Source organism: Ictidomys tridecemlineatus, chromosome 1 (assembly GCF_052094955.1).
Source record: "Ictidomys tridecemlineatus isolate mIctTri1 chromosome 1, mIctTri1.hap1, whole genome shotgun sequence".
NCBI lineage: Eukaryota > Metazoa > Chordata > Mammalia > Rodentia > Sciuridae > Ictidomys > Ictidomys tridecemlineatus.
Window position 1 is genome coordinate 99,285,688 of NC_135477.1, and position 23,555 is coordinate 99,309,242.

General features: G+C 34.7%; 1 protein-coding gene across 8 annotated transcripts in view; it reads left to right on the forward strand.

The window, feature by feature from the left end:
- Adgrv1 (adhesion G protein-coupled receptor V1) overlaps positions 1-23,555 on the forward strand; it is a 545,344-nt gene that overhangs the window by 175,244 nt on the left and 346,545 nt on the right. For all 8 annotated transcript variants that reach the window (XM_078044879.1, XM_078044892.1, XM_078044896.1 and 5 more), the window contains 11 exons: positions 193-375; positions 2,660-2,839; positions 5,922-6,083; positions 13,369-13,486; positions 14,541-14,664; positions 15,567-15,705; positions 15,885-16,070; positions 16,328-16,560; positions 18,665-18,813; positions 20,579-20,780; positions 21,262-21,481. In XM_078044879.1, the coding sequence (XP_077901005.1) occupies positions 193-375; positions 2,660-2,839; positions 5,922-6,083; positions 13,369-13,486; positions 14,541-14,664; positions 15,567-15,705; positions 15,885-16,070; positions 16,328-16,560; positions 18,665-18,813; positions 20,579-20,780; positions 21,262-21,481 (1,896 nt within the window). The remainder of the gene's footprint in view (positions 1-192; positions 376-2,659; positions 2,840-5,921; positions 6,084-13,368; positions 13,487-14,540; positions 14,665-15,566; positions 15,706-15,884; positions 16,071-16,327; positions 16,561-18,664; positions 18,814-20,578; positions 20,781-21,261; positions 21,482-23,555) is intronic.

The following is a 23,555-nucleotide window of genomic DNA, read 5'->3' on the forward strand; positions in this document are numbered from 1 at the left end:
TCATCAAGTTTATTTTTTTGTGAAATTTCAGAGTAAAAGTTCTAAAGACCTGTCATGCCTACTTCCGTTCTATTAACTTATAATTTGAAGAGTGAAGTATGAGATATAAGTGGAAGCAAAAAAGTTACAAGATGATGATTTAGGATAGTTGCCCCTTTTGTCTTACTTTTCAACATGTGTTCTTTATTCAAGGATGTTGGTGGAGTTATTACTGCTCATGAGGTGCCTCCACCCTTGAACGTTCTTCAGGTTCCTGTAGTCCGGCTGGCTGGAAGTTTCGAGACAGTAAATGTTTATTGGAAAGCAATACCAGGCACTGCTGGCCTGGAAGACTTTAATCCATCTCAAGGGATTCTTGAATTTGCAGATGGGCAAGTAAGTTTTTCATGAACATGTTAGTATTTTTTGATTCTTCTTCAATAATTTTATAGGTTATCTACCAAATGAGCATGCAATAATGATTGCCAGTTGTATTATAACTCTGAATGTTTCTGTATCAAGTCAAACACAGATATTATTAATAAATGTGGGCCTAGGAAGAGAAATTTAAGAAGCAAGAATTACACCTTTTTTTTTTTTTTTAATACTGGGGATTGAACTCAGGGGCACTTGGCCATTGAGCCATACCTCCAGCTCTATTTTGTATTTTTTTTTTTTTTTAGAGACAGGGTCTCACTGACTTGCTTAGTGCCTCCCTATGTTGCTGAGGCTTGCTTTGAACTCATGATCCTCCTGTCTCAGCCTCCTGAACCTCTGGGATTATAGGCACTGTGCCTAGCTCACCCTTTTTTGAATTTCCCCACCTGATTCCAATTAAAAACCAAAAATTCTAAAACAGGATAATGATTGACTTAGAGGTGCCTGCAGTATATAAAAACCTACGTGATGAACTTGACTGTATTTATGATCACAAATGCTTTTATTCTATTTCTTATTTTTAATAAAGGTTAAGGACAATCTTTTCACAATATCTTTTATTTTATTTTTATGTGGTGCTGAGGATTGAACCCATATCTCATGCATGCTAGGCAAGCACTGTACCACTGAGCCACAACCTCACCTCCTCTATTTATTTCTTAATGTTTATAAGTGCATATTTTAATTTAGAATTTCCAATAAAAATTTTAAATATTAAATTAATGTCCCAAACTTCCTTTATTTTATTAAAACCTGAAAAATTAATGACATTCTAGACTTAGGTCTACCAAGCTTAAAAATTACAAAATATTCCCAAAGTATTGTAAATTTTCTAAATTGGGTGTTTTGTAATATATAAGAATGAGATATCTTTATAATATTTTCCATGAAAAAGTGGAAAAGGCATATGCACAACCATGAAAATATTAGTAACTTCATATAGCAGAATTTATAGGTAGCTTTATTCTTGCCTTGACAAATCTGCATAGTATTCATAAACTTATTGGTTGCCCCTAGGGGCTCAGGAAATTCTGTTAAAAGGTAAGCATGCAAATCTACATTTTTCTACACATAGAGACCTATTATAGTTAATGTTTTTGAAATCGTGAGTTTTTGTTTTCTATTATGAGATTTAGAACTTTGCATCATTTCCTATTAACATGGAGGAGGAAATGTTAAGTACATGAGATTTTTACATTAAAAGCAGAAACTAAAAATTGATTTTTCACCAAAGCAACCTTCCAACTTTAGTTACGTCATCAGTAATAATTCTGAGCACATAGTTGAAGTCTCATCATTTTCCAACATCCTTAGTATCATCCTGATCCTTTAAGTCCACATCAATATGGAAGACAGTCTATATCCTGCAGTACCAATTTGAGGTGCACACATTTTAATGCGCTTCCATTTTAGCATTTGATTTTGTTTAAGCTTTCGTTTATCTGAGTGTGACATCCAGATTTCTTGCTTCTCCTTGTTGTTAAATTAAAGGTTTTAGGTAGAAAACTTCATTTTCTGGTAAAGATCTATATCAAAGTATTGGAATTTACCTGTGGCATACAAAAAGAGACTTTAAATATTGAATATATACCTAGTATAGGTTTATGACCACTAGGGAAATCACAAGGTGAACCAAGTTTATTTATAAGTTTATAAAACTTTTAACATAAACTCAGAGAAATTTAATTAAATCCTGATTTTTAAAAAATCTTAAAAAAAACCCAAAAATCAAATTTGGCCTTTCTTTCTGCTTTTCTTTTCCCCTACATTAAAAATATATATGTATTTGAAATCAATAGAATTTATATGAATTGCAGAAGTCAATGATATTTTTCATTGTTTCATTTGCTTTCATGTAATAAAACAAAGCACACTAGGTTTTATGTTTGTACAATAGTTGTTAGAGCATTCATAGCATTTATAATATTTTTTCAAGATTAAGAAGTGCTTGTTTTTTCTATCTGTAAATATACTATATTTTATTACATTTATAATGTTTTATCTTAAAAATAGCAGACTTCGTAAATTTCTGACTTTCAACTACTATAAATATCATGATTTTAAAAGTATTACAAATCTAACAGGCAAAATTATTGCTTTTTTCTTTTGTGTCATGTTTCTAAGTTTCTATTGAAATATATATAATGAAAAATTATTGCAATATTTTCTTCCCCTCCTCTCCCTCTCTCCCTTCCTATCTCTATTTTTCTCTTCCTCTCTCGTTTTCTTCCTTTTTTGGTAGGTTACTGCAGTGATACAAATCACCATAATTGATGATGCTGAGGTTGAACTCATGGAGATGTTCAATATTTCCTTAATCCATGTGGCTGGAGGTGGCAGACTGGGGGATGATGTTGTGGTAACTGTGATTATTCCACAGAATGATTCTCCACTTGGAGTATTTGGATTTGAAAAACAGACTGTAAGTTAAATATATCAGGGAAGTGTGAAATTCTCATATAGTTTTAAGTAGAAAAGTGTCTGTTACTTTTGTTTTGAAATTCTTCATTACTCTTCCTTTACAAATCTCTCTTCAATGATCTTTTGAGTTTGCTCTTAATTTAGGGGCCAATCCTCCAACATATACATACAGCTTGATATAATGTGGGCTCCTAACACCAGACAATTACAGAGGGAATGCGATTTCCTATTTATTGAGTATACTAGACCAAGAAGTACTTTTTGTCCATACCTTTTATTTTCTGTCTATTCTACAGATCACCATCCTGGCCACATAACAGGACTGTCATGGCCTGAATGTGGTATCCCAGGATGGGTTTAGTTGATGAGGGAAATTTCCCTCAGTTCTGGTATGCTGTCATGTTCTTCCCTCTCACTTCTCACTTCTCACTTGGCTGTTTTCTTCCAAGACCTGAAAGAGGGAGTTCACTTATTATTGGTTCATCTGCTGAGGGAGGGAAAAAAGCTTCTTATGATTGATTAATCATAAGAATGAAATATTTGTGTGGCGTAGCTTGGCAACTAATATTAAAGTATCACCACATCTGAAAGTACTATAACTCTATCATAATTATTATTACATGATCTCTGGGCCATAATTATTATGATTTTATCTTTTAAAGGAAATTCCCAGATGAAATATTCATAAAGATCCTTAAATAGTCCCCATATACTTAGCAACTTTTCTGATTACATATGTCATCACTCCCTTTATTTAATCATTTATATTTGATCATTGTGGATAATTTTCAGTGATTAAACTGCTTGACTGCCCCTTGTCTTTACTGTCCTGCGCATGAAAGGCTAGACCTACAACTTATCTCTCAGAGCTGGGCTTTTCATACGCTCCAGAATTAAAATAGAGCTTAATAATTACCTAATGATTTGGTCAATGAAATTTCAATTTCATTAGGAAATAGGAACTATAAAAGGAACAGAGCACAATTTTGCTGTGGCCCCATGAAACTCTCTTTCTTCCTTGGCAAAAAACTGCACAAGTGTTTCCAAGGAGTGATGGATTGGCAAAAGAATAGCTGTGATTATCTCTCAGACAGCATTAAAAGTCTGAAAAAAATAAAACAAATTTAAAGAGGAGAGTAAAATTTTCCATAATATTAGTATCCTAAGAGAGACAGCATTAATATTTTGTGTATTTTCAAACACATGGTATTCTTTGCATATTTTAATATGTATGAATAAGTAACTTAATTTTTTATAAAATTCCTCTATTAGCTTATGAGCTTAGGTTTAAAATTTCAGGTTTAGTGTTGAAATCTTCAGGTGGTAAAACCTTAATGTTTTTGCTTTGGAGTTCATCACACTTTTGGAGTTGGATGTTGGATATTGCGTTAAGTTTCTCTTCCCTATATGGAAAATAAAGTTATGCTACTATTCATAAGTAATTTTTGCTTATTCATTTTATCTTAACTGCTAACATAAACTTTTGTGCTCTATACCTAATTGAATCATGCCTGGAAATAATATCTTATCGAAATAGCCTTAAATTTCTAATTTGTCTTGAGATTCACAAGTGAGATTCAGGTTATTCAGTCTGCAGTGTATAATTCCTCATAACTGTTATGTGGAGTAAATGAGTTGATTTACCTGGGCTTTCTTTACACTAAGTGTCAGTTGCTATTTTTATTGTGTAGAATGAATAGCTTCTTGGCAGCTCTTTCCAGCTGCTTTCCCATCTTTTTTATTGAGAAAGTCCCCAGTAACATGGAGTTTATCTTTTAACATGTATATAAACATACAACATTTCACACACAGTAAACATTCTGTTAGCATTAATTGTGCCACAGATTAGACTGAGAACTGAAGATTGAGGAAAGATTAGTATTAATGTGTCAAAGTTAATAAGCTGCTCATAGAATAATGCAGTATATATGCCAAGACACTAGGAATATCAGAGATCTACAGAAATCTACATATGAAACCCAATCTAATGCTATATCTGTGGAATCAAAACCATCACAGGTATACAATTGGTTTATAATGGATTCTTTTCTTTTTTCTTTCTTAGTAAATATGAGTCTAAATATCAAACTACTTTCCAGGCCCCCTTTTTGCCAAATATGCATACACATCTGATTTCTGAGTTTCTGTGAATCTTAAAAAAAGCAAAGTGTATGAAGAACTGACAAATAATGGAAATTCAACACATATCAGTTAGCTCCAAATCTCTATTATTGGTTTGAATGCTAAGTCTCATGGAAAACCAACCAACCAACCTATATTTCATGTTTGTTAAGTTTGTATCTGCCTTAAAAATGGAAGCATTGTGTTATTTTGCATTTGCACTGCAGGTGGATATTGTTGGTTCAATTCAGACTTTATTTCACTGAGTTAACATGTATAATTCATTTGAATTACTTATTTTAATAAGGACTTGTGTAAAAAAATACTGGCAAATTAATGTATCAAATCTCCTCTCTTTAAATCAAGTTAAACCTCTTTTAACTAAAAACCTCTTTTTACTAAAGTAGGTAAATTGCAGATAATTGAGAGGACAGTTTGAAGTCTGTATTATGTGGGGAGCCTGAACACCTTTACAAAAAAAACCCTAAATCTTGGTTCCTTCCCATAATGTTATTCTTTATACAAGAGTCCTATGCCAGTATTCCTAGTTGGCTAATTGTTATGGATATCTTGTCTTTAACTGATAACTCAGGTATCAGACTCCTTCTATCTCTCATCTAGGTCCTAGGCATCCTCTCTATTCACCTGACACATGGGAAAAGAGAGAATATGGAGGATTGTGTGGAAGTTTATGGCCAGAGTGTCAGCAGCATATGTTGCTCCTGGATATAATCTACTCACAAGAATTCAGTGGCTCCATATAGTTGCAAGAGAAGATGGGAAATGCCATGTTGTTGAGTGTCTAAGAAGGATAGGAAGTGGGGTGAAATATTTTTCTCTGCCATGATTGTAACATTTCATGAATAGAATTCTAAATTTGAAAACTGCAGTCATCGTGAAAAGAAGATTCTGTTTGTTTCTTCTGTTATTCTTTTTGTGTTACTGGATTTTCTTTCTTTCAGATAATGGTCAATGATTCCCTGTTATCTGATGACAATTCATATGTGACATTGACAGTTGTCCGGTCCCCAGGGGGAAAGGGCGCTGTCCGACTTCGGTGGACTGTAGACGAGAAAGCTAAGGATAATCTCAGTCCTCTAAGTGGGACACTTCATTTTGATGAGGTAATGGCAGCATGAGGACTCCTGTTATATTTCTCTAATTTGATATTTATAATTTGTAGTTTCTCTAATTTTGTCTAATTTCTCTTAGCATATATATTATTGTGAATTTATATGATAGTATTTAATACATCTGGAATATTTCGAAATTCCCTACACTGTAGGGAAAAAAATTCTCTGAGGGCTGGGGTTGTGGCTCAGTGGTAGAACACTCTCCTAGCATGCATGAGGCACTGGGTTCGATCCTCAACACCACATAAAAATAAAATGAAGATATTGTTTAAAAAATTCTTCTCTGAGAGAGAAAGAGGAAGAAAACTCCCAATTCTGCTGTCAGATTATTTAATCCCATGGCCAACTTCTTACAGTTCCTTCTCTGACTGAGGGCAAAGTTCTGAGTATGCAAAACTTTTATACTGAGAACAGGTTGATTGTGTCTCATGATAATACAATCTCATAGATAGTCTCAGCTTTACAAAGGCTTGAAATTTTTAACATCCCTGTACACTTTGAGAAAAAGATTGATATTATAGCTGCTCAGAAAACTGAATCAAGATACATAATTTAAGAATGGGAAGCCCATTACAATCCTTCTATATGTATCTCAGCCCTCTACAACAACAAGTGGAGGTGAAAGGTTCTGTCTACTTTACTTTGATGAATGAACAGGATCTCTTTGACCATATGATTGGTTTCTACAACTAGTAGAACCAGAAACTAGGGGTCGTGCTTTTTTTTTTTTCTTCAGAGCTTTCACAACCAAAGGAAAAAATACAGTATTTTCTTTTGGTTTACTAATAGATAAATAATAAATTAATTAGTGATGCCCTCTGACAGTCTATTTGCTTCTTAAATATTACCATTTTTGAGGTATTGGTTGCTCTAATGGCATTAAATTTCAGGTGTTGCAGGTATAGCATCCCTTTGTTTCTCAGAATCTAATAAGCAGTGAGTCAGGAAAGATCTAGGTTGCATAACTTAGCTATGATCTGAAAATTTCTCACCTAGCATACAAAGAATTTAAAATTTAGAAATGAGTCATGAATTTCTGTGAAGGTTTTCCTTGGTAATAATGGGCATATTTTTCTAGTTACCAGGTTCTAACTGTCAGATTTATTTCTCAGGTGATTACAAAGGGTTTCTGGTTTTGAGCATCTTATCAAATGGCAAATAATGTTATCTTTTCCCCTATTGTGTAAAGCCATTCCTTTTCAGAGCACAGCCTCAAGAAGGATGGATTTATTCCTGGATTTGACCCTATTTGCTAATTGTTTGTCACCAGTCTTAAACAGGTTGAAGGCTGAGTTTCCTTTATGTACAATTGTATAGCAGCACCATTGTTCTTGCATATCTAGTTCTAAGGTATCCATATCTACAGGACAGGGGTTCTAATTTGGTTTTGACAACCCCTGCAGTCTTCTCCTGGTCCTGCTTATGGCTACTACTACACAGGTGGATCTCTAATCCCACAAATAATTCTCACAGCAATGCTCACTTTTGACAATTGAGATACTAGTCTACAGGGCAGCCCTAGTGGTACCATAGTTAACTGTATAATAGCTTCCTGGACTGCCTTAAAATGTACCAACGATTGTGAGAGTTACTCTTCCCCCACTTACAGGGAAATTCTCTTTGTGATCTTTTCAGTTCTTTCTTGGCACTAGAGAAAGTCACTTCTGACTATGTATTTCTGCATGAAGGATATCTGAGCTCCATATTATTACAGAAGTGTGCAAGCCTCTAGGACTGATGAATGTCCACAGATGATATGTCAGTAGGTCTTTCCTGGTGATAAAGTTATGAGATGCAGGGCCTAAAGGTTTTGGAGAGAGTACTCCTTAGATCAACATCTGTTCAAGTAGAAGCTGCAGCATTGTGCAGGGTTGAAGGCAAGCTATGATGGAGTATTGAACTGACACTACCACACACTATAGCTTGTCTTCAAAAGGGACTAACAATTCAAAGTTGTCCTGAGTTTTAGAAGCATTGAGTTTCATAATCTTGTGTTGTGTAAGTCACCACAAGTGAACTATGCCAGAAAGAGGATCTGACCTACAGGAGAGGTATTTCTTCAGATGAGGCAATTTCCAAAGGAGCCTGAAGATGAGAGTTGTCTGCCTGAAATACTCCCAGCACATGCGGTAATGAGTCCTTTCTTGAAGGGATAAGATCTCACTGGACATCAGAAAATCTACGTGGAGATCTGGGGTAGAGCCATGCTCAAGAAAAGTTTGCTCTGAGAATCTCTCCTACTGTTTTCCCTTGGTCTTCTCTGAATTAGTGTAATTTTTCTGCTAATTTTGGTTCTCTTCCCTCTACCCATTCCTGCTTCCTTCCTACCTTTTCAAAAGATTTTAATCCCAAGAATACTATTATTTCTTCCCTATCTTGTATTTCCCTTTAGCTCAATAATTTCCTAGAAACTTTGCTTTCAACATAGCCTGGAAGAAGTAAAATGGCCCCTGGATAAAGAACAAAGGAAAGGAAACACAGAGAGAAACTAAATTTAATGCTCTGAGACATCACTGTGACACACTTAATTTTTATCTCCACCTTTTCCTTTGCATTCTGATTTAAAAAATCCCAACTTATTCTGTATATCGCTGATTAAATTTTCTGCAGCTTGGATCCTACTGTTTATTGCTTCTGGGGAATGTTCTTTTTTTTTAATTGCATTTTTTTGACATTGTTATTCTTAAATAATATCTCTTAATTTTCATCTCTTCACTCATGCAGTTCTCTTTAGTGTTACTTGTACCTATTTTGTAATAGATGCACTTTTTTTCATTTTTCTTTTTTCTTTTTAGATACACATGACAGCAGAGTGTATTTTGACTTATTATACATATATGGAGTATAACTTATTCAGGATCCCATTCTTGTGGTTGTACATAGTGGTGTATTCATGTATGAACATAGGAAAGTTACTTCAGATCCAATATATTCACTTTTTAAATGTTGTTAGGACTTCTAGGAAAATGTGCATTCCTGCTTGGGACCTTATTAAGTGTACTCATGTGAAGTGTGTAATTCCTGGGATGTAACACATCACTCCCATCTCATTTACTCTATGCATAATGTGAATTGTAGGATCAGAATTGATGTGAAGAGGAAGAGCTGAGGAGAGTAGGACCACAACAGCTTTGCATTTTATGGCAGCCAGTTATTGTGGTCAGTGTTGTCTCTGTGGCCTGGAGTTCAGAGACCTCAGCAAATGGTCTTAATCCCCTGGTTCTCCATGTTATTTATGTTCAGGCTGGGGAATGTATATGTGCCATTTAATCAACCCCAGATTGATACCTCCATAAGAGAAAATTATGCCTTGAATTTAGAAACCTTTTCTCAGTTTCTTTTTCCTTTGTTGTCAGTATAGGTCCCTTATGGTGTCTATATGTGCATTTGAAGAAGGCGCATCTCCCCCAATCAGCCTGCTGCCAGTTTAACTTAGAAGTCCCTTCCCTCCATCTTTATATTTTAATTTGTTATAAAAATGTGTGTCTTCGTGTAAACCTCAATCAATACAGATGGATGTGAAAAGAGTAAAATCCCCATGAATTCTCCTAGATCTTGCTTTGCTACTTACCAGAGGTAACCACTATTGACAGTTTCTTATATGGCATTCCAATTTTTTTTCTGTGTATATTCAAGCATATGTATCTTATTCTTACACAAATGGAATTTTAGTCTGCAATCTGTTCTGTAACTTGCTCTTTTTACTTTAGAATTTATCTTAAACATTTATTTTTCATACTAACGCAAATTCGCTGCACTGAAGAATTAATTGGTTATATATTTTCCACTGCATTGATTCCTGTCAGTATTTGATACTAACACCTTTCTTTGAGAGTCCTCTGTTTCACCATGGCTTTTATAGTTTTGGTATTTCTTATTTGTTTCTCTGCATTTTACATTTTTTGCTCAGTGTTCTCTTGTCCCTAGTTCCACTTTCTCAAGGATTTATGTGCTGTTGCAGTTTTCTGTCATCTATACTCATCTACTTTACTCACTTTATAGTCTTAATTCTCTTGTGGTACTGGGAGTAGCGACCTAAAAAATAAAAGCGATGTAGAGTCCATAGCTAGTTAACTTTGATTCACATCTTCACTCTTCCATTTGCTAGCATGTGATTCCAGGAAAGTTCATTAATTCTTCTCACATTTGGTTTTCTAATGCAAACCAAGGACAAGTAATGCTGAATTTGAATAAAGACTATAAAGATTACATGATGTTATGGTTGTAAAGAGGCTAACCAACCCCCTAACACTTAGAAAATGCTTTCCAAAAACCTTTAAAATAGTTTTAAAGTCATTTAGAAAAATTCTAATAAAATATCAAGTTGATACCTCAACTTAATACAGTAAAGCTCAACTTTTTTCTACATTGAATGATCAAAAATTAATGGCTTCAAATTTCAAAAAGCTGAGAAACTCTTTTTGTTTTCCTAATGTAGTTTGTAGTAGCATTTCTTGAACCACTGCTCTGTACTGCTGTTCTGCAGAATAATAATTGCTCTAAAAGATTCAGTGTTCAAATAGAGTTGGGAAACTCCAAACTGAATTAAGAAAGCTTTCCTGGTGCAATTAAAAAAATTACTTGCATACATTTTGAATCTCTAATAGAGAAACTCTTCGAAATATATTTCCCCATGAAACTTCCCCATCACCTTTTATCCCAGAACATTTATCTTTTGTAACTAGTGTTCCAAAAACATTGGCATTTGCTACTTGTAATCACCTGTCAGCGGTTTTTCCTATTACTTCTTGTCAATTTTTTTGAGAAATGGAGATCATACCACATGGAAACTGCCTTATATCTAGAGTAGTAAGGTGGGTGGCAACATAACTGTGTAATGATTCTTATTGATTCTTATGATGCATGTTGATCATTATCCACAATGCTACATTTGTGAATTTGCCTGTTGACTAAAATTTATTTGTAAATCCCCAAATCAGTACTGTTGCCTCTCTCACAGTCATTTGTGGACACACAAATAGTGGTGAAAAATAAGATTCACCCAATTAGCACATTCCCTCCTGAGGTAGAACAAGACGTGACTTTTCTTGTTTCCACTCTCATAATGTAAACAAATGTCTTTGTCATTGTCAATGTATTGCCATTTTATTTCCATTTTCATTTTCTGTTGGTGAATTCACTGTTTTAAATGGCCCCCAAGTGTAGAGCTGAAATCTTCAGTCTTCAATAAGGAGTTTGTGATATGTTATAAGGAGAAAATATTGTTTTGTGTTAGATAAGCTATTCAAGTCTGAGTTGCAGTGCTTATTTAAAATGAAAAATATGTTAAAATGACTCAGAGTTTTTGCCAGTGTGCACATCTCTGCAAATGACCATAAAAGTGCCTGAATACTGATTCTGGGGTTACCAAAAAAAAGCTGGTTGAGCAGGCAAATTTGTAAATAGGGATTCCAAAAATTATGAGCGTTAACTATATTTTCAACCAATAGCACCTCAGAGAAATTACTCTATATACAAAGAAGCATGTAGAAGAATGTTCGTGGTAGTATTATTTACAACGATTAATAGTTCTTGTTAGATAAATGTTGAAAATATTATAAGTGCAAACAATAGACTGTCCACACCAATTAAAAGGATAAATTAAATCTGCATGCAGAAATGTGGATGACTTTAACAGTATATACTGAAAGAAAAATTAAGAAGCAGACACAATGCATTTAAGAGTGAGTGACAGGATGAGGAGGGATTTGACAAATGGTATTTAAAGGGCAGAAGCCAGGTACTTTGGTGAGCACCTGTAATCGCAGCTACTCTGAAGGCTGAGATGAAAGGAACACTTCAACTCAGGAGACCAGCCTGAGCAAAATAGTGAGACCCCATGTCAGAAACAACAATCAGGGCATGGTGGTTCACAACTATAATCTCAGCTACTTGGGAGCCTGAGGTAGAAGGATCATCAAATTCAAGGCCAGCCTCAGGAACTTAGGAGGCCCGTTTCTCAAAATTTTTAAAAGTACTGGAGATGTAGCTTAATGGTAAAGTATCCCTGAGTTCAATCCCCAGTATCAAAAAGCAAAATAAAATAAAAGAAATGGGCAGATAAAGGACAAAGACTAAGTAGAAATAAAAGGCCATCCTTTGTCCAGTGGAAATAGTGCTGAAGACCAGAAGAGGATCAATACAAACTGTGCTCCTAAGATTCAGGACAAAAAAAGAAAAAAAGAATGAAACATAAAATCAATAATATTTTGTGCCAAGCACGGTGGTGTGCATAGGTAGTTCCATCTATTTGGGAAGCTGAAGTGGGAAGTTCTGTTGAACCCAGGAGTTCAAGACTAGACTGGGCGACAAAGCAAGACCTTGAGACCTAATCTCAAAAACAAACAAACACACAAACAAACAAACAAACAAATAGCATTCCTGGGTTTTAACAGCAAGGGGAAAAAAGTATAAGAAAACAGGATGCATTCAGCAAGAAACAAATGGAATATATACGAACAAAGGAAAACAAAATCTGAAAGGTGATGATTAAAAAAAACCCTGAAATGTGTATATAAAATTCCAGGTTCCTGGATGGAAGCACTAGATTTTCCTTATGAATTAGGCTCCTGTATTGCTGCCTCTGGTACTATTGTTAACCAGGAATGTGCCAGAGATAACTTAACATTGACAATACAGGCCATGAGAAGGATGTCAGTGATAATTAACTACAGCCTATTTCTAGCCTATCGATTGCAGCTGTGACTATAATCTCAGGTCATCCATTGCTTGTTTTTCTTCTTGAATGGAGCCAACTCCCCTTACAGATATTAAATCTATGACTTTTTACAGTTTACATTACGATGTAACCATTTGTCCTCTAAAAGATTAAACTCCAGTACTGAATTTTTTCAGTAAATTTAGGAGATGAGTTAATTTTTTAAAATTTTTCCTATTAAGAGTATTAATGGGGGCTGGGGATGTGGCTCAAGCAGTAGCGCGCTCGCATGGCATGCGTGCAACCCGGGTTCGATCCTCAGAACCACATACCAACAAAGATGTTGTGTCCGCCGAAAACTAAAAAATAAATATTAAAAATTCTCTCTCTCTCTCTCTCTCCTCTCTCACTCTCTCTTTAAAAAAAATTATAAAAAAAAGAGTATAAATGGAATTTATAGTTAGAGTTGACTTTTTTTGTATAGATGCAACCCTTATTCTGGGCGACAGAAAGGACTGAAAAAGTGATTATGCACATAAACCTTATTCTGCTAATAAAAACACTCAAAGTTTGACTTTGGTCAATCTGGAAGATTTATTGTTCTTCTCTTTGGTATAGATGGAGTCTCAGAAGACCATTGTATTGCATGCACTGCAAGACACCATGTTGGAAAAGGACAGGCATTATACAATTCAGCTGTTGCCAATTGATGAGGTAGAAATATCTCCGGCAAAAGGTAAGAAAAATTTTGGAAATTAAAAAGTAGATTAAAGCAGATAATTAGTAGTTACAGAGATAGGCAATGTTAGGCTTTCTAATTCCTAAAATTTTGCTAAAACATAAAGATGTACTCAAGATAAATACATTTTTAAATTAACATTATAATACCCCATGTTGGTAAGACATAGGTCAGATTTCATACTGCTCAGCTGTGACTTTTTAAATAAAAAATTTTTATGAAGCAATATTATAAAATTAATTATGGTAGCTTCCTAAATGATGTGATATTAGGAGACTGGTTAAATGTGGCAGAATAGTTTGCAATCATTTAAAATGATGTGGCAGAGAAACAACTACATTGAAAACAAATAACAATCACATGGGTAATTGTTATGGTAATAAAATAGGTTTCAGAACAACATGCTTAATATAACCCATTTTTGTCATGTGCATGTTTTCTTTCTTCCTTTCTTTTCTTTTCTTTTCTTCTTTTCGTTTCTTTTCTCTTCTCTTCTCTTCTCTTCTCTTCTCTTCTCTTCTCTTCTCTTCTCTTCTCTTCTTTTCTTTTCTTTTCTTTCTCTGAATGAAGCCCAGGGCCTCATGCATGCTCCGTATGTGCTCTGATGTGCTTGTCTTATGTAAGTTTGGAATTATTTATTTGAAATATTAATAATGGTTTTTGATTTCCTAAATTTTGGAAACATTATTTTTATAATACAACATTATTTTAAATCAACATATTATGTTTGATATGTAGTATATACCTGTTTTCATCTGAAACTAGAAACTACATATTTTGACACTTCAGAAACAGGCATCATATAGTTCCTGTGATGACTTGTTGCTTGGATCAGTAGAGAATGTGTTCTATCAACAATAATCACAGTAAAAAATGGCCCAGAGTTTAATTATAAAAACTTTGTATTGTTACATATCTTTTTTGCTATCAAAACTCCATCCTATTTATGGGTCTGTGACAAAAAGCAAATTCTGTGGTCAGGAAAATTCTAGCATTACTGTATGTATTTTGGGTAGTTATCCTTTTGTGTTATGTGTCATCATCAACTTAGGTAGTGCATCAATAATCATTCTGGGAGAAAGGGGAGCGCCAGGAGAAGTTGGGATAGCTCCATCATCTAGGCATGTCCTCATTGGGGAGCCTTCAGCTAAATATAATGGTACTGCTATCATCAGGTAAGAGCTTCAAGATTTTTCTTTGCTTCTGTGGGGTGATGACATTGTTTAAAGGATTAGTCGTAGTACACCATTCTTAGTGCATACACAGTGTTCATGCATCATGATTTTACATAGAGGTAGCATCATTTGGAAATGCTGCACCTTTTAGACTGAAATAGAAATTAGATCCCAAAAAGGTTTCAGACTAATGGATGATTTGCATAACCTACACCAAGGAAAGCTCCTGGCGTTGAGATCAAAAGTCCATGCTTTCAGCCCTATTCTGTAGCTAAATGTGCAATATAGGAGATATATTCCATCTTTGTTAGCATGTATGCCTTAACTGGAAACCATCTTTTAAAAAAGCATCAAGATCAAAAATTTTGATTCTAAGTGTTACAATGTCAGGACTTATCATGTAACTAAATTAGTATGATCATAGGAATGTCTGTTTCAAATTTTCTCATGAGGAATAGAGGTGGCAGCCATCAATGAAGTGGCCAGATTTGACTCAATATTTTATCTTTGTGATAGTTATCCAAAGATGATTATTTATCTTTTTCCATTAGCATGCACATGTATGAAGTGTTTATTATTCTTTGGAGAAATTTGTTAGGCTATTCATATTTTATGCCCTATGTGTTAAAAATCTGTAACAACTTCTTTTTATTCCCTAAACCTCCCACTATTAATGTTCAGTTTTTGCCAATATGCTTGTCATACATTGACACTACACTAGCTCAGTATTTTCTAAGTATTATAATTGATAGACAAGTTTATAATTGATAGACAAGTTTAGTTAAAAGAATAAAGTTCTTGAAATAAATGAAAATTGGTTACTGTTGAAAGATTCAGTAAACATTTAGGAAAAGTACACAGCAATCAAAATGTGTTGAATATACATTTGTGTATTGTTGTAGCCTTGTTCGCGGCCCAGCGATCTGGGGGGAGGTCACAGTGTTCTGGAGAATCATCCCTCCTTCTGTGGGGGTGTTTGCTCAAACGTCAGGAAAACTGACAATGCGAGATGGACAGTCTGCAGCCATTGTAGTGATACAGGTATCAATGTTGCTGGCTTATTATGCCCTTCACTCTGTGTGTGTGTGTGGGGGGGGTGGTATTGGGGTGGGCCATGAGGAGGTTGATAATATTGCAGAATCTGTTGCTGCTTTTTATGTAAAAGGAATGTTTAAGTTTTACAGATTTTACTGTTAATGATTGTTTTCATCCCTCTCTAGGCTTTGAATGATAATATTCCTGAGGAAAAGTCTTTCTATGAGTTTCAGCTCACTGAAGTCAGCGAGGGAGGAGTGCTGAGTGACTCCAGAAGCACGGCCAACATCACTGTGGTGGCCAGTGACTTTCCCTATGGCCGATTTTCCTTTTCACAGGAGCAGCTTCGAGTATCAGAGGAAGCACTGGGGGTATGGTGTGACTTACTTAACAATATTAATATTTTTTTTGTTTTTGATGTTGTGAATGCTCTTTAAAAGTATTCCCTTGTTCGTAAAGTTTTTCACAAACACATTAAATTGCTCCTAACATTATTTTAACATATAACATATACTTTATAAATTCATGTTTAATTTCGACATAGTCCTGGTAAATAGTCTTTAATTAGAGATAATGTTGTCTGGTAGATTAGACATCCAAATCAAATGAGAAAATGCTTTTTGCCTAGGTTAATGTCACAGTCATCCGTTCGGGTGGATATTTTGGCCTGGTGAGACTCTGGTACAAGACTGTGAGCGGGACAGCAGATGCTGGCTCAGATTTTGTTTCTGCATCAGGGGAGCTCCTCTTTGAAGCCAGAGAGACGGTGAAGAGTCTGCTTGTTGAAATCCTTGATGACGACCATCCTGAAGGCCCTGAAGAATTTTCTATAGCAATTCTAAAGGTGGAACTCCAGGGAAGGTAAAGAAGAACAGGAAATGAGTAAAAAAGAGGGAGAGAGAATGAATAAAGCTACATGTGTAGACACCAATACTGAGGCATACAACTATTCTTTTCTTGCTGTTTTTCAACCTATGTGATGTTCCAACAGCTCATAGAAGGGAAATTATGAAAAAAGACTAGGTGTTATTATTTGCACTTTTCTGAATTTTAATTTTTCTCTTGAATGTACAGAGTATGTGGCTCTGGTCTGTGAATTCATTCAAAGCAGGCAGGGAATGAGCATGACACTGTGTCTAGTAATCTGGTGAGGAGAGATCCTAACTGTTCTCTAGGTCACAGGTCTGCTGGGGTGGCAGAATTTGCTTCCTGCTATTTCTGAACCTGAGAAAGAACTGGAGGGAGGGGCATCTTCCATTGTGTATCTGAAAGCTATATTATATTGTTTTCTTATGGGTGGTGCCCAACATCAGTTTTAAAGTGGGGAAATTTTTGAGTGGAAGATGGTTGGCCATTAATGTGCACTATGTTTTTAGTGAAGATGAAAATTTAACCATCATGAGTCTCTTTCATTCTCTGTTTTCATGGAACTGGCTCAGTTGACGAGATGGAAAACACCCTTAGCACATACTTGAGTACCCATGGTTGAACAGCTCACAGGTTCAGCAGCTTTGCAAGCTCCTCTCCTCTGCACAGCTTACAAAGGACACAAAGGGGGTCCTTCCACTAGAATAGCTTTTGTGTTTATAGGAATCTGGAACAATTTTTTTTGTATATGAAAATAGTTTTACATTTGTTACATAATTTTGTGCTTTAAAAACTTTTTGAACTAAAATATTTCTCTCTCAGTGACTTAAGTAGAGGGTACATCATCCTAGCTGGGGGAAAAAATGTTTTGTGTTTACTTACAATTCAAATCTTTAATTTCCCAGAAATGATTTGGTGACTGGCAATGGGAATGAATTTCTACACATATTAAATATGTTAAAAGTCAAACTGGTCACCCCTTGAATTGAATAAGTTCATTTTGGAAGAAATAGCTAATTAAATGTGAGGTCATATGTGTGATATTGATTGATTATAAGGGGACTTAAAGATTTTTGCCTTCTTGGCTTTTTAAAAAAGTAGTTTCTACTTAAGTTTAATTCTGGGAAATAAGTGTGTCCTTCCAGATAAATTTCTGGACTTCCTTTGATCTGAAAAAGAAAGTAGTATAGCATAGTGTTTTTTCCTTGTTGCCTGCTTACTAGAATTACTACTACTTTGATACTAATGTATGCTAATCAGCTAATTTACAACCCATATCAGAGTACTGATAATAGTTACTGTTATCATTTAATATTTTAATCCTCAGTTTTCCAATTTTGCCTAATACAAAATATTTATTTACCACTTTTCAAATTTCAGTACAAGGTAGGTTATAAATATCAGGTAAACAGAATTTGAGAATTGTAAGTACTAAAATCATTCACTGTCATTTTTTTTATCTTTAGAAAATAAAGTGTCATAAAGCCCTGTAAGTTAAAGCTTGTTCCATGGGAATAATATCTATCTTAAAAAATGTCTTTTGTAGAAATGTTATTATATAAGTAAACTGCCCTCAATATAGAGGAATTATAATTTCATTAAAATATTTTCTTAAATCTTGATGGTTTAACTTGAAATTTAATTAACAAAAAGATACTCCTTATATTTTTAAAGCAACCCTTGTAACCTAGCAATGTAAACCTCACCCCTACCTGGTTTACTCTCTGAGTGCCCAAGGCTCATTACTATACATGTGCTCAGAAGTGATCTCCAGAGGTTTGTTTTATTTCAGTTGCTTCCAAATTTTCTAATAGATTTACTATGTTCACATTGCCCAAGTTTAGTGATTTTATATTAGTTTTGGTTTCATGAAGGTGCCAGTAATTGGGAGAAGCACAGAAATCTTTTCAAAACATCATTAAAAAAAAAAAAAGGAGTACCTTAGTGTTGAGTATCCTTAAAAGCATTACAATACTTAATAGAGCTAAGTTACAGGAGCTAAAAGATCCCAAAGGATCTTTCAATTCATGCTAAGCAATTATGTATTTGTTATTTATTTTCTGTGTTTTAAAATTTTATTTTTTATGACTTTCCAAAGAGGATATGATTTTACCATCCAAGAAAATGGACTTCAGATAGATCAACCTCCTGAAATAGGAAACACCTCTGTTGTTCGAATCATAATAATGAAAAATGATAATGCAGAGGGAATCATTGAATTTGACCCAAAGTATACTACTTTCAAAGGTAAGTCCAAGTGGCTTAATTGTATGTTTTCCACCATCTTCTCAATTAGAAAGTACCTGAACATAGTATTCAGTTTGAATTTGCATATGTAAAATTTTCTTGGTTTGGTGTGTATGTGTGTGTGCACACATATATATCTTTATATTTTTATATTTACTAATTTTGAAAATGTTTTTAATTATCAATATGAAGTCTTGAACCATTCTGTATATGGCAAAGCCAAATGGTTAAAAAAAATAAGTAATTGTAGAAAAAAATTATACTTAACCTTAGGATTATTAAAATGTTTCAGTTTTAAACATTTTAATGAAAACTTCTCTAAATTATTTAATTTCCTATGTCATAAGAAATTAGTGAATATACACTTTTTAGTGAATAATTACCTTTGAAATGACTTTGTTATTGGTGCAGGTGGAGGTAGTGTCTGGATCTTGATCCTATTTCTGGAAATAGTTGAGTATCAGTTTCCCTTTGTAGAAGTTCCCTTCTATAGAAGAAGAGAACAGAGAATTAAGGCTATATCCCTTTCTAGGCAGAAAGAGAAAGCTCCCTTTCTAGGAAATGGTTTTATTTAAAGGTATATAAGGGGAATGAAGGGAAAGTAGGGGAAATGGTAATAGGAAAGACAGTAGAATGAATCAGGCATAATTTTCTTATGTTCATATATGAAGACACGACCAGTGAAACTCCACATCATGAACAACCACAAAAATGTGACCTTAATTAGAATAAGTTATACTCTGTGTATGTATAACATGTCAAAATACACTCTACTGTCATGTATATCTAAAAAGAACAAATAAAAATGCTACTTAATCTGAAAAATTAACATGTTATCTTGCTTCGGCAAGTAATTTATTGGCTCCATTGTTTCTGTCAAAATTCTTGGTTATCTCGACATTTTTAAAGTTCATCAAAAAATCATTTGAGGAATTGGTTAATAATGACTCTTATGGGTAAATCATGCAAGATATTACTATTTTCTGAACTTTAGTCTACAACTAGTAAAAGTTGTGTTGAATTTTTGCATGAAGAAAGAAATAGGATTTTGACTATTTTTTCCGTTTCCTAATTTTGATTCACTCTCTTTTTGGGAATCATGGGGTAATACCTCTTTATATATAGTTTTTATGTAAGTGCAGTCTTATTTGTCCCTAGATATGTGAACTCTATGAAATGATATTTTAATATATTGAGGTTAGTAGAGCTCAAGTAGAAATAAAGATTTTAAAATTAATTTTTAAAATGTTTTGAAATCAAGCATTGAGGTTGCATTTTCATATTCACAGTATATTTTAAAGGACCTGAAACCATAACAGAATTTTTTATGTAGATTTTTAAAGTATTCATATAAGTAGCATACATTTTATTTATTTATATTATTATCTTTCAACAAACTATTTAGAACTAATCCATATATAAATTTGTAATCCATATATAAATTTGAAGTTTCTTAAGTCCAGCTAACATTGTCTTATAAACCAAGTCTTTATGTTTGTACATGGTACACAGAGAAGAAATGCCTATACTAATGACTAAATAGGTTGTGTGGATTCTAACCTTTACTGTTCACTATAACTTTCAACATCTAGTGAACTACATTATTCCTAAAAAAAAAACGAGTCATGAAATTTTCACTAATCGTTTTTAAAGTGACAGCTTGCCTTGTCACATCATGTTTAGTTACCTAGTTTAATTTGTCTGAATCATATAAAAGTTGGTTGCTTTTTCCAATGTACCAGTTAACTCCCAGTTCCCCTTACAGTGGAGGAGGATGTTCGAGCAATTGCGATCCCAGTGGTGAGGCTGCATGGAACTTATGGCATTGTGACTGCTGATGTCATCTCCCAGAGCTCCTCTGCTGTTCCAGGGGGCGTCAGTTATATGCTGCACAGCAGTTCAGTCACCTTTCAGCATGGACAGAACTTAAGTTTTATAAATGTCTCCATCACTGATGGCAGTGAAAGGTTGGTAATCCAGGAAACAGTGTGAGCCCACATAAAACATGATATTGAGATCTGACTCTAACATGCACCCATAGTACATGTGCCCATTGAGAAAGAGCAGATGAAAGACTTTAGGGGATGTTGGGCATAGGGAAAGGGGTCCTGGGACCATCATTGTGTATGTCATTTCCTTTCAAATAGAAGAGATAATTTCTATTTCTGGAGACTTAAAAACTCTAGTCAGAATGTGGAAACATCCTTCAGTGCACTGCCTTAAGCCTTAAGCAACTGAAAAGAGAGGAGGAAAGTCTAATAACTGTCCCAGGTTATGTAATATTGATGCTGATCATTCATGCTTTCAGTTAAGCACCCTCTTCTTCCATTTGGAGTCTGACTACTGTGCCTTGAATATGTATGATCAATTTGGAAAATGACTAGTTATTTGGATTTTACAAGCATTTTAATATGTTTAGACTCAGAATTGCTCCTTCTCGCTATGCAGTGAATTTGAGGAGCCTTTTGAAATTCTTCTCACTGGAGCTACTGGTGGAGCGATCCTTGGGCGCCACCTAGTGAGCAGAATCACCATCACCAAGAGTGAATCTCCATTTAGCACTATAAGATTTCTCAATCAAAGCAAAATTTCTGTTCCTAACCCCAATTCCACAATGATTTTATCCTTGGTCCTCGAAAGAACTGGAAGACTCTTAGGAGAGATTCAGGTAGAGTTATTCTTTTTTTTTGGTTTTAAAAATAATTTTTGATAGATTGTATATGATTTTGGATTTTCTTCTCCAAATATATATGCTTATTCACAATCAATAAATAGTATTTATTAATTACCGTTTCTGGATAAAATGAAGTACATAAAAGTGTATTGGACATACATCTATCCTCAAGGAATTCTTGAGAGAAAGTTAATGATTCTGTTTAAATTAATAACTTCAACAAATATTTTTTATTTTTATGTGTTTTTTTTTTTTTCCGGTACCAGAGATTGAACTCAGGGGCACTGAATCACTGAACCACATCCCCAGCCCTTTGGCATGTTTTATTTAGAGACAGTGTCTCATTGAGTTGCTTAGTGCCTTGCTAAGTTGCTGAGATTGCCTTTGAACTCGTGATCCTCCTGCCCAGCCTCTTAAGAGCCACTGGGATTATAGGCATGTGCTACTATGCCCAGCTTCAACAAATATTTATTGGGAGATTTCTATGTGCTGATCCTGTTTTAAGTACTAAAAATAAATTTGTTAATTAGATATCTTATGTGTTCCTACAGAGTGCTCACTTTAGAAAACATTATTAAACAGTAATACAATTAGTAAAAACACATTATCTGATGACAATTAGGGCTCTGTTTATAAAATTGGGAGATACATTTGTGAATGACCTGCTGTCTTCTTTTTTTGTGTGGCACTGGGGGCTGAACTTAGGACACTCTATCATTGAACTTTACCTGAGCCCTTTATTATTTTTCATTTTGAGATGGATTTTGCTAAGATTTTGGTCTTGAACTTGCAAACCTCCTCTTCAGCCTCCTAACTAGCTGGGATCACAGGCTTGTTCCACCACGCCTGGCTGCTGGCTACCTTTAATTGGATGTTGAGGATATGATGTTGAAGCTGAAGGCTGAGGGCATGTAATTGTTAGAGAGTTAAGTATGTGGGAGTCGTGCAGAGACATAGCCTGACGTGAGTGAGGAGAGGTCTCAGTAGTCAGGGCTTGCAAGTAATGGTACAAGAGTACAAGATAGATCAGAGGGCTCAATAGGTATTTAATCACATAGAACCTCCTTTGCCAGGTGAAAGATCAATTCTAGGTGAAAATAGGATACTATTACAGAGACTTAAGATCGGGAATAATGTCATGGATTGTCATCGAAAGCATCTCACCCTGACTACTGTTAGGAAAGTGGTTTGCCATTGGAGCAGTGTAGAAGCAGCAGGGATTAAGTTAGGAGGCTATTGCCCTCTGCAGAAATGGTGGTGGAAAGAGATGATCAGTGAATAGACATTGAATGTGTTTTGGAGGAAAATTCACTGGGTTCAAACTGGAGACTGAGAGAAAGAGAGGAATCAAGGATACCTTCTAGAATTTTAGTTTGAACGATTGGCTAAATAGTACTGTTTTCTGATATTCAGAAGTTTGGGGGTGAATCAGGAGTTCTGTTTTGCCATGTTAATTTGAGATACTAGTTGATATGCCAGTGGAGGAGTCAAGTAGACTGGGGAGTGTGTGAGTGCATGCACAGTGTGTGGTCACGGCTGCGGCACAGAGTGGGAATACATTGACACTCAGAGAGTTGTTTGAAACCTTGAGACCAAAGAGTGTAGATAGTGATGTGGAAAGTATGTAGCTGAGCCCTGGGCTTCTGGAATTTAGCATTCAGAGCAGAGAGCTAGCAAAGAAGACTGAAAGTAAAGGAGGAAGAAAACCAGGAAGGCATGTGCCCTGTAAGTACCATACAAGCCAAGAAAGATAGCATATAGTGTTGCTGGAAGATCAAGTGACAAGCAAGAACAAGTGCTCTGTTTTTTCTTTTCCTTCATAGTTGATATGAAAAATATGAAATTTGGAATTATTGAAATTTAAAAATACATTTATTATAATGTGAAAATTTGTTACTTATAACAACTTATGAAGATTTCTGTTCATTTTACAATAGGAATTTAACTACATAGACATGCAGTTTATATTTGCAAATGCCATTGTTTTATTAAGAAAATAAGCCGGAATAAGAAGTAGGAATTCTCTGGATTTATCCTATAATAGTTTTATAATATATGTATGTTAGTT